The sequence below is a fragment of the Rhinatrema bivittatum genome, chromosome 1 (assembly GCF_901001135.1).
Source record: "Rhinatrema bivittatum chromosome 1, aRhiBiv1.1, whole genome shotgun sequence".
Taxonomy (NCBI): domain Eukaryota; kingdom Metazoa; phylum Chordata; class Amphibia; order Gymnophiona; family Rhinatrematidae; genus Rhinatrema; species Rhinatrema bivittatum.
The window spans coordinates 757,044,409-757,056,554 of record NC_042615.1 but is presented as its reverse complement, the minus strand read 5'-3'; the positions used below and the strand labels follow the sequence as shown (position 1 = coordinate 757,056,554).

The window sequence follows — 12,146 nt, the reverse complement described above, 5'->3', positions numbered from 1 at the left end:
ATAGCACTGTCCCATTGGTTATCCTCTTTCCACCATGTCTCTGAGATGCCAATTAAGTCTGTCATCATTTACTGCTATACATTCTAATTCTCCCATCTTACTTCTTAGACTTCTGGCATTAGCATACAAACATTTCAAAGTTTGTTTTTTGTTTATATTTTCATTCTGCTTTTTAATTGATGGGGATAAGTTAGAATTTTTTAGCTTAGGTGAGTTTTTATTTACAGGCACTTGGACTACTTTTCTAATTATTGGAACCTCACTGTCGGGATGCCCTCATTCTAATGCATCATTAGTATCCTTTAAAGATACCTCTCTCCAAACCATGCACTGCTGAGCAACTGTCGGCTTTCCCCTTTGTTCTAGTTTAAAAGCTGCTCTATCTCCTTTTTAAAGGTTAGCGCCAGCAGTCTGGTTCCACCCTGGTTAAGGTGGAGCCCATCCCTTCGGAAGAGACTCCCCCTTCCCCAAAAGGTTCCCCAGTTCCTAACAAAACTGAATCCCTCTTCCTTGCACCATCATCTCATCCACGCATTGAGACTCCGGAGCTCTGCCTGCCTCTGGTGACCTGCGCGTGGAACAGGGAGCATTTCAGAGAATGCTACCCTGGAGGTTCTGGATTTATTCTTTCTACCTAAGAGCCTAAATTTGGCTTCCAGAAACTACCTCCCACATTTTCCTATGTCGTTGGTGCCCACATGTACCACGACAGCCGGCTCCTCCCCAGCACTGTCTAAAATCCTATCTAGGTGACGCGTGAGGTCCGTCACCTTCGCACCAGGTAGGCATGTTACCAGGCGATCCTCACGCCCACCAGCCACCCAGCTATCTACATTCCTAATAATCAAATCACCAACTATGACGGCCGACCTAACCCTTCCCTCCTGAGCAGTAGGCCTTGGGGTGATATCCTCAGTGCGAAAGGACAATGCATCACCTAGAGAGCAGGTCCTTGCTACAGGATCCTTTCCTGCTACACCTGGTTGGTGCTCTCCCATCATGAGACCTTCTTCCTCCAAGGCAGCACCAGGGCTGCCAGTCTGAAGTTGGGACTTGACTACTATGTCCCTGAAGGTCTCATCTATATACCTCTCTGTCTGCCTCAGCTCCTCCAGGTCTGCCACTCTAGCCTCCAGAGATCGGACTCGTTCTCTGAGAGCCAGGAGCTCTTTGCATCGCATGCACATGTACAACTTCTCACCGGTGGGTAAAAAATCATACATGTGACACTCGATGCAAAAGACCGGGAAGCCCCCCTCTTGCTGCTGGACTGCTGCCTTCATCTCAATTTTGATCAGTTCCTAGTTAAGTTTTAGGTTGCTATGGGAGTAGGAATGTGTCTAACTTCCTTTAAATGTATTAGTGAATTCACTATGGGGGTAATTTTCAAAAGGAGTTACATGCGTAAATGTAGCTACTATTGTAGCAATTTTCAAAAGCCATTTACTCAAGTAAAGTGCACTTATGTGAGTAAATCCTATAGACAAGTCAATGGCATATATTGTAGCAATTTTCAAAAACCCACTTACTCAAGTAAAGTGAATTTACTCCAGTAAACCTGGTTTTTACTCGAGTAAATGCTTTTTAAAATCAGGCCCTATGTGTCTAGTAGTGGCCTACCCGGGGTCTGATCGAATTCTCAATAAAGTTTTTGTTGATGGTTTGTTTTTTTTTTTGTGACAGTGGCACCTGCCTATAAATTAAGGGATGAGCTAGGGGTGGGTGGGCAAGGGGTGGGAGGGTTGGGAAATACAAACAGTCTAACTTCAGTTAGTCAGCCTGAGTGACTCACTGCTCCCTTGATTAACAAATGTTGGTCCCTAATCTGTTCTTTTTGTTAGGATGGTTCTACTGCTACTGATTTTATATTTCTTGATTTGTTTTATAAGGATGGGTGATGTTTCTTTTTTTCCTTTGTTACATTGCATACAGAGACTCTGGCTTGTTGCGGTTTCCAATTTAGTTTTTGTCTGCATGCTTCTAGTTATGCGTTTTGGTCTCTTTATTCCTTGTTAGGTGAGCGTCAGCACATGTGATTCAGGTGAGGTTTTCTGCTGGTGTGTAGTTTCTGTGTAGGGCTCTATAGCAGCCTGACTTGGTCCATTTTCCTAATACAAGGTGTATTGGTGTCTTAAGGCCTGGTGTAAAATTTTCAGTGTTGCCTTTTCTTAGGTATTAGGTGGATACTGTTTAAGTGCTGGAAATTGGTGCTGTTTTGGTGTGGGATGTTTACTATTTATGCAGTTTCTGTTCAGACAGAATATATATCTTTTCCTTGTGCCATTCTTAACAATAAAAGCAATACTAGACCTTTATTTTTTATTTCTGCCGTGAATTGTAATGAGCAGTGTCACACGTGAGCGTGGCCTGTCAGGTGTGTCACGATGGAAAAAGGTTGAGAACCACTGCCCTAGAGGTATTCCCTTTAACATTCTCTTGTATTCATTTCAAGAGTGGTAGGCTTGAGGTTTTAAAGCTTGCACTACTGAAGTAAACATTGTTCCTTTGTATTTGTTGTGCTACTTGTAAATACTTGTTCCAATATTTGTGCAGTCATAACTATGATGATTTCATTAATTTACTCTTTTGTTGCACTGATAAAGCTTTTCTTGGACTGGACAGTAAGGCTGTCCTCTGGGTTTAGTTGGAAAATAATTATCTGAAACAGAATGCTATAAGATAAATACCATTTTCTTTGTGAACTTCCTACTGCAATAAGATTGAGATGTAACATAACAAAGACTACAAAGCTTGTGAAAGAAATATTAAACTTTTCCTGAAGAAGCACATCCAGGGCGAAACAGAGGACTTTGTAGTGGTGACAGCAGAACTCTGTCCACAGTTCAGAACAATTTACATATATGAGAGAACAGCAGGTAAAGAAAACAATTGAGCATTCATTGTTTGTAGTAAAAAATAATAATAATAATCAGTGTTTACCCATACAAGATGACAATATTAGAAATATTTAAAAATAAGTGCCTTTATATTATTGATTCACAGGGAAGCACCAGCACTTGTATGAAAATATTTTTCACAGGAAAATACATGAGGTGGAATATGAAAAGGGTTTATGAAGCTTTTCTTCCTTTTTTCCAGATATGAAAGCATTTAATATCTAATAAAATATATAACAGACATTTCCTTACTTTTCCTCCTTTTATGTATGTATGTATATATATATATCAGCTTGCAAAAGTATTCAAACCCTTCCCGCCCCCACTCCCCAAAAAAAAAGTTAGCAGATTTGTATGGATTACAAATGACATTTTTATATAGATTTTTCCAGACAGTATGTTTATTGCAAATCAGTATAAAAGTAAATTTTCATAGTCAAAATTAATTATTTCTCTGCATTATTTGTAAAATAAAATTAAAAACTGAAAAATGCTGCTAGCATAAATATTCATCCCCTTCACACTAATACTTGGTAGAACAATCTTTTGCTGCAATAACAGCTTTAAGACTGTTAGGATAAGTTTTTACTAGTTTTGCACATTGTGTGGAGGCGATGTTGGCCCATTCTTCCTGGCAGATTTGCTCCAGGTTGCTCGGATGATGCTTATGGACTTCAATTTTCAAATAGTGCCACAGCTTCTTCATTGGATTGAGAGCTGAATTCTTACTTGGCCATTGTAGAACATTCACCTTTTTGTTGTTCAACCACTCCTGTGTTTTGGCCTTGTGCTTGGGATCAATGTCCTGCTGAAAGGTAAACTTTCTTACAAGTTTGTTTTTTTAGCAGACTGAAGCAGATTGTCTTGTAGTATCTCCCTGAATGTTGCCCCATCCATCTGTGCTTCAATTTTAGCAAGATACCCAGTCCCCACTGAGGAAAATCATCCCCACAACATGATGCTGCCACCCCTATACTTTACTGTTGAGGAATGGGGCAGTTTTAGGTTTGTGCCACACATTGTTTCGAATTTTGTTCAAAAAGCTCCAGTTTTGTCCATAGTTTAACTGGGTCACTCTGCTTTCTGGCAAACTCCAGAAATGCTTTGGCATGGTTTTTCTTCAGTAATGGCTTCTTTCTAGCCATCCTCCCATGCAGGCTAGTTGTATGTAGAGCTCTTGATATGATTGACTGGTGCACCTCCACTCCAGTCTCAGCCACTGAACTCTGTAGCTCCTTCAAAATGATCGTTGGCTTCTCTGTGGCTTCCCTCACAAGCCTCCTCCTAGCTCTGATGTTGAGTTTTGAGGGATGGTGGTGTCTGGGTGGTATGATGAAGCTTCCATTTCCTCACAATTGATCCAATTGTGCTCACTGGGATATCCAAGCTCTTGGATATTATTTTGTATCCTTTTCCTATCTTGTTTATTTCTGTAACTTTATCTTTCATTTCCTTAGAATGTTCTTTAGTCTTCATTTTCACAGCTTTCCTTCAGATTCACAGTCTTACCAATGGTACTGGAATTAGGGGTCTGTTATCCAGAAAAGCGGACCTCCTTTAATGATTCACAGGTAGAGGCCAGTGGAAAACAATTGTTAGGGCAATATCATCTTCCATCTGTGTAAACTTGGAGCTTCTATAACACAGGAGTTGAATATTTATGCAATTAACATTTTTCAGTTTTTAATTTTTTTTTTTTACAAAAATAGAGAAATAATGAATTGCAACTTTGACCATTTACTTTAAGAGCATACTGGTTTGCATTTAAGATACTGTCTCAAACAATGTGTGTCATTTGTGATCCACACAAATCTGAATTTTTAGGGGGTCAAATACTTTTGCAAGCCACTGTATATAAATAAAATACAATTTTGGTTGTGATAAACTTGTCCTCAGCTGCACAAATGCATATCAAATATCCCTTTCATACTTTACAATATTGGATATTCATTGAAACCCAATATTCGGCTGTTTACAAAATGGAGGCCTAAACTTTCAGTGATGGATCAACATCAAAGTGATTCTAGTTCTCATTTAATATTCCATATAGATTACATATATGTGTATGTGCACATTTAAATTTATTTGATTTTTATTTACAACTCTTCCATAAAAATGCTCAAGGCAACATAAAATACAAAATACCAATATAAATAAAACATATTTCTTCCTTTAATTGGTTTTGTCCTGAGTTAATCTGGTGAATGGTCAGTATAGAATCACCAGTATGATTTACCCTGGTTCAAGGGATAATCTGAACCTGTCAGTATTGGGACTAATCTGGCTTGTTCTGGAGTTACAGGGATTTCAGATTAGTTTATTTTTCTTGGCATGATGGTTCATGAAGGGTCTGATGGGTAAATTTCATAGAAACATAGAAATGATGGCAGAAAAGGACCATCCAGTCCGCCAGCAAGCTTTTAGCAGTATCTACCGCACCACCCCTATACTTATCAGTTTCCCAGACTGTCAAAGTCAGGGCTCTTGTTTACTGTTTGAGTCCTATTCCCTGTTACTTCTTGCCGCTGAAGCAGAGAGCAATGATGCAGTTGAATTAACAGTATGAAAGCTTATTGGTTAAGGGTAGTAACCAGCACACCAGCAACTTACCACCATGCATTCTTTTCTTCATTGCCATCCTTGGTAACCACCACATCAGCAAGTTACCCCTATGTTTTTGTTTTCCTAGACTGTACAATTCAATGTCCTTGTTGGTTGCTGTTTGAATCTAATTCCCCTTTTCTTCTTTTCCCCCTGCCATTGAAGCAGAGAGCAATGATGGAGTTTCATCAACGGTATGAAAGCTTATTGGTTAAGGGTAGTAACCGCCACACAGCAAATCACCCCCACTCTTTCCTTCATTGCCATCCTCTAGCCCAGGGGTGGCAAACTCCAGTCCTCGAGGGCCACAAGCAGGCAAGGTTTTCAGGATAACCACAATGAATATACATGAGAGAGATCTGCATGCTCTGCCTCCAATGTATGCAAAACTATCTCATGCATATTCATTGTGGTTATCCTGAAAACCTGACCTGTTTGTGTCCCTCAAGGACCGGAGTTTGCCACCCCGCTCTAGCCTTTAGGAATCCAGTGTTTATCCCATGCCCCTTTGAAAAATGTTACCATTTTTGTATTCACCACCTCCTCTGGAAAGGCATTCCAGGCATCTACCAATCTCTCCATGTAGAAATATTTCCTGACATTGTTTCTGAGTTGTTCTCCCTGGAGTTTCATTTCGTAAACCCCTAGTTCTACTGATTTCTTTCCAACGGAAAAAGTTTGTTGAGCGTGCATCATTAAAGCTTTCAGGTATCTGAAGATCTGTATCATATCTCCCCTGCACATTCTCTCCTCCAGAATATATATATTTAGGTCCTTCAAACTCTCCTCATAAGCCATTTAATGGAGATCGCCCTTCTCTGGACCGCCTCCATCCTGTCTCTGACCTTTTTAGATACGGTCTCCAGAACTGAACACAGTACTCCAGGTGAGGCCTCACCAAGGACCTGTACAAGGGGATTATCACCTCCTTTTTCTTAATGGTTATTCCTCTCTCTATGCAGCCCAGCATTCTTCTGGCTTTAGCTATCACCTTGTCACATTGCTTTGCCATCTTCAGATCACTAGATGCTATCACCCCAAGGGGTCTCTCTTGCTCCGTGCAAAACAGCCCTTCTCCCCCCCCCCCCCCCCCCCCCCCCAATCACAAACAGTACTTTTGGATTACCGCACCCCAGATGAATGAATCTGCACTTCTTGGCATTGAATCCCAGCTGCCATATCTTAGACTACTCTTCAAGCTTCCTTAAATCACATCTCATTTTTTCTACTCCTTATAGCATGTTCTCTCTGTTGCAGATCTTAGTTTCATCTGCAAATATACAAACTTTACCTTCTATCCCTTCTGCAATATCGCTCACAAAGATATTGAACAGAACTAGTTCCAACACTAGTTCCATTTACCATTTACACGCTGTCTTCTATCCATCAACCAGTTTGTAATCCATGCCACCATTGTGGTGCTCACTCCCAAGCTTCTCTTTTTATTCACAAGTCTTCTATTTGGGACTGTATCAAAAGCTTTACTAAAATCCAAGTAAATCATATTGAGCGCTCTTCACTGTTCCAATTCCTTAGTCACCCAATCACAAACATCAATCAGCTTCGTCTGGCAGGACCTTCCCCTGGTGAATCCATGCTGCCTCAGATGGATTCACCAGATTGTAGATAGTTCACTATCTTTTCCTTCAGCAGGGTTTCCATTAATTTTTCCCACCACTGAAGGAAGCTAATTGGCCTGTATTTTCCAGCCTCTTCTCTGTTCCCACCCTTGTGAAGTGGGACCAGCACCACTCTTCTCCAATCTTGTGGCACCACTCCCATTTCCAGGGATCTATTGAAAGGTCCTTCAGCAGGCCCATCAACACATCACCAAGCTCCCTTAGTATCCTGGGATGTACCTCATCCAGCCCCATGGCCTTGTCCACTTTCAGTTTTCCTAGCCTTTCCTATATATTCTCTTCTGTAAACAGAGTTTCATCTATTCCACCCCCATCTACAGTCTTGTTAACTAACAACTGTGCTTTTCCAGGATTTTCTTTAGTGAATGCCAAACTGAAGTATTTGTTTAATATTTTGGCCATTTCTTCATCTCTCTTCACACATTGACCTTTGTCACCTTTCAATTTTACTATACCACTTTGGACCTTTCTCTGATATATCTGAAAAATGTTTTGTCACCTCTGTACCTCTTTGGCAAACCTTTCTTCTGCCTGACTTTTAGCTTTCTTGATTTTTCTTCACCTCCCTCAGTTTCACCAGATATTCTTCCCTGTGTTTCTCATTTTGAGATCCTTTATATTTCTTGAACAGTGTTCTTTTTGCTTTTATTTTATCAGCCACCTCCTTTGAGAACCAGATTGGTTTCTTTCTTCTCTTACTTCTTATTTTCCAACATATAGATTTGTTGCCTTTGTAATTGCTCCTTTTAGTTTGGCCCACTGTTGTTCTACCGCTCCCATTTTCTCCCAGTCTTCTAGTTCTACCTCCAGGTACATCCCCATTTCAACAAAGTCTGTATTTTTGAAATTCAAAATCCGGAACCTCATGTGACTTCTCTGTATCCTATTTGCGATATCAAACCATACTGTTTGATCACTGGTGCTAAGGTGGGCACCCACCCGGACATTTGAGAGATTTTCCCCATTAGTGAGCACTAAGAGTATCGCATCCTCCCTCATGGGTTCCATTACCATTTATTTGAACAGAGCCCCTTGCAGGGCATCAAGTATCTCTCTACTTCTGGTACTTTCCGAAAAAGGGATTCTCCTGTCTGTCCGGCAGATTAAAATCTCCAACAATCAATGCTTTTCCCTTCTTTCCCATCTTTTGGATGTCTTAGACCAGATCTATGTCTAGTTCTTCCATTTGAGTCTGAGGCCTATAAACCACTCCAGTAACAATGGATGCACCACTATATCTTTTTTTTTAGGGTGGCCCATAATGCTGCTTCTTTATCCCCTCATTCCTTGCAATTCAGTTGCTTGGATATTTCTTTATTCTTTCTAGACTATTATACAAAAACATGAGCACACTAGTTACTTATAGTAAAAGAGGGCTTAAGACATAAGGCGGTGGCTTCAATGGTATGCATCTTGTTTGTTGCCAGAATTAAAAGATTTTATTGTTTATATTGCTGACATGCAGCAATAATCCCTTTCTCCCTGTCTTAGCCTTCGCATTCTTTTCTTTGTTTAAAGGCTCAATAAAGTATGAATTATGCAATAAGAAAGTAACAGCTCACTGAAAATGAGGTTAGAAATAACCCTCATAGCATGTACCATGAGCTGCTGTACTTCCTGATATCTGAAGTGTGCCCTGTTGGTTAAGTTACATTTGTAAACCAGAAAAGTTCCCAAGGACACAAGTTGAGCTCTCATCTTATCACAATAAGTGTGAGTTTTGAGTGAATTTTATCTTCCTGTGCTGTAGTTAGTGCATCGAAATATAGAATACGATAGAGACCATAAGGCTTGCAATAGCACACGTGCTATATGATTACTGCTTTGCAACTAAGAATTTGCTTTACTTATCCCATGCTTTTTTGAATTATGATACATTTTGCCTCTAATAGAAAGCTGTTACATGTCTACTACCCTCATTGTAAAGAAATATATTCTGTAGTTCTCTAGGGTCTACACTTTTCGGCCTTGTAACATCACCCTTTGTTTTGGGGCATCCTTTCTATAAAGAAATGCTTCTCTTATGCATTGTTATTTATTTATTTATTTATAATTTTTATATACCGACATTCTTACATTAAAATGCAAATCATACCGGTTTACATAAAACAGAAAAAGCAGGAAAAAATATTTCCATAGTCAAATACAGAGAACATTTATAATAAAATTGTTAACAAAGGCATAAGGTAGGAACTTGAAAAAAGGTTACTTAACAGAAAACGTAAAAGAAAAAATAGTAAATGAAGCACAAAGAGTTGACGTCGGGGGAGGGGCATGGTCACACATCGCAGTCACCCATTTCCCCTCACCTCCTGATGATAGTTCAGTTTCTTTTTTATTATTTAAGATGGTGTTCACTTCTTGCGGGGGCCCTTGGAAGTATTTGAATGTCCTGACATATTCCCCCTTCCTTCTCTTGGTTAATATATATTATAGATCCTGAAGCTTGACCTCCAAAGGGCTTATAGTCACCAGTTTGTCCACACTATTCTTTCCCTTTTGTCAAGTTCCTTTCCTCAGGCTCGGGCAGGCTGGGAATAGGATAGACTGGAATCTAGTGGGTTGTAAGCAGGAACAAACAGTAATTGACTTGAATAATAAGCAGTGGATACTGGTCAGGAGCCATATATTGAGTGGGAGAGCTAGACATTATGGCAGCAGTTGCAGAAATATGAGCCCATGTTCATCATACTGAGAGAATTTTTCTCCTCCTTGAATACCATCTGACCAATCTACTTGTTCAGGGTCAGAATTGGGTGTGTGTACAGAAGGGACCCCCTACACTTCCAGGAGAAACATAGCGAAACAGAAATGACTCTGAACTCTTCCGAAGCAGCATGCATGTTTTCAGTATTTGGGAAATTGAGATAGAAAAATAATTATGTTCATGATAACATGGTTCTATACATAGGGATTGTGTTAGTGTAATCAGCATAATAGGCAGGGAGAGTGGACTCATTAATGTAGGCTAATCCTTTCTAAAAGCCCTTTCAGTCAGATGACACAGCTGAGAAACATTAACCTTTTGCCACCTTGTCTGGAGGATGACAACCTGCTGTCGGTCTTCCAACATCCCTTCTTAATGACTGAACAGTCAACTCTCGAGACCCATCTTCTCGAGGGAATCCCTGTGGCAGTCTCTGATGGAAACCCCCCAATTGTCCACGCTGTGTCCTCTTGGGGAGAGTCTTATTTTTCATGCCATGCTCCTCCATTCCTCAGTATCGCATTTGGGTAGTTTCTGACATCTGACAGGTTGAGAAGACTCTACTATAAATGCTCAGAATGACCACTTTTTATGGTGGAAATTGTAGGTCAATGATATAATATTCTATGAACAACTAATTTCCCACTATCAGCACATTTATATCGACGCATAAGTAATGACCATCATAATAGGCATCATTGTGTGGTGCAATACAGCCATTTTTCACTCTGCCTTATTAATCATAGGTCAATCCACTAACCGGAACAATTTTTTGGTGATTTTTTGTACGGGCTTCTTATAATATCCTTCACCTGTGAAAATTAAAATGATGATATCAATTCTCAGTCTCTATATTTCTGAAACTTACAAATATTTTAGTCCATGGTTTAAATTCAAAACTAAGACTTATCTTGCTTCAGGAATTATTTTTCTTCAATGCGATGCTGTCACCAACTATGATCTTCATTCCCAGGTTTCTACAATTCAATGCTATTAGCCAATTGCGGTCTTCATGTCCGACACGGTACTGTGTTTCAGACCATATAATGTCCTTTATCAAGGGCTTGTTTAGTCAAGCAGCATGGCATTTCTCTGCGTTTTTTGGGCATGAAAATCATAGTTGGCTGACAGCATCGCATTGAAGAAAAATAATTCCTGAAGCAAGATAAGTCTTAGTTTTGAATTTAAACCATGGACTAAAATATTTGTAAGTTTCAGAAATATAGAGACTGAGAATTGATATCATCATTTTAATTTTCACCGGTGAAGGATATTATAAGAAGCACGTACAAAAAATCACCAAAAAATTGTTCCGGTTAGTGGATTGACCCATGATTAAATATAAGGCAGAGTGAAAAATGGCTGTATTGCACCACACAATGATGCCTATTATGATGGTCATTACTTATGCGTCGATATAGATGTGCTGATAGTGGGAAATTAGTTGTTCATAGAATATTATAGGTTGCGAAGACTGGCATATCTTGGACCTGCAAGCTTAAGTTTCATGCTTAATGCAAAATATTGAAATGCAAGTGTAAAAAAAAAAAAAAGTCCTTGTCATACAGGTTATGATGAATTTTTCTACAGCATTGTTCTTCAAAGAGATCCATTCTTCTGCAGTGGCTTTTCTTCCTCCTGTTCTTGATGCTTTAGCAAAGTCTGGTTGTCTTTTTTTCCATTTTCTTATATATGTCTTCGCAAGACTGTACTCTTTACTACTCTCTTTTCCCCATGGAGCTGTGTAATGGTGGATACTTATCTGTACATGCAGAATTATTATGAAACAACTCCCAGATCATTTTTTTCTCCCTGTAAAGGCAGTTCTGCACAGTTAAAGAAATTGTTATTCCATGACATGCACAATAAAACAGTTTGAAACAGGAAATAAGCTTTAGAACTTGGAGCTGTAATTGTGGTATTTCTTCTATTTTTCAGTTTTCATGTGGCTGCCACGAAGGGATCTGTGGAATGCTTGAGGATTATGCTGACACATGGTGTGGATGTGACTGCTCAGGATGCGGCTGGTAAATAGTTACTCATCAGAGTATTTCTAGCAAAGAAGAGTTTTATATAATTTGCTATATTGTTCTAAAATGAAGATGGACAACTTGGTACATGTGATTCTGAAATCTGAATCTCCTTTTAAAGCAGGAGTACTATATAGGTGCTCAAAATATCAATTTACCGCCACCTTAAGAACATAAGTTGCCATATTGGGTCAGACCAAGGGGCCATCAAGCCTAGCTTCCTGTTTCGAACAGTGGCCAATCAACGATGCAAATACCTACTAAGTATACA

At 39.6% G+C, this 12,146-nt stretch overlaps 1 protein-coding gene across 4 annotated transcripts in view; it reads left to right on the top strand.

Moving 5' to 3' along the window:
• RAI14 (retinoic acid induced 14) overlaps nucleotides 1–12,146 on the top strand; it is a 409,994-nt gene that overhangs the window by 243,999 nt on the left and 153,849 nt on the right. For all 4 annotated transcript variants that reach the window (XM_029579046.1, XM_029579067.1, XM_029579038.1 and 1 more), the window contains exon 4: nucleotides 11,784–11,872. In XM_029579046.1, the coding sequence (XP_029434906.1) occupies nucleotides 11,784–11,872 (89 nt within the window). The remainder of the gene's footprint in view (nucleotides 1–11,783; nucleotides 11,873–12,146) is intronic.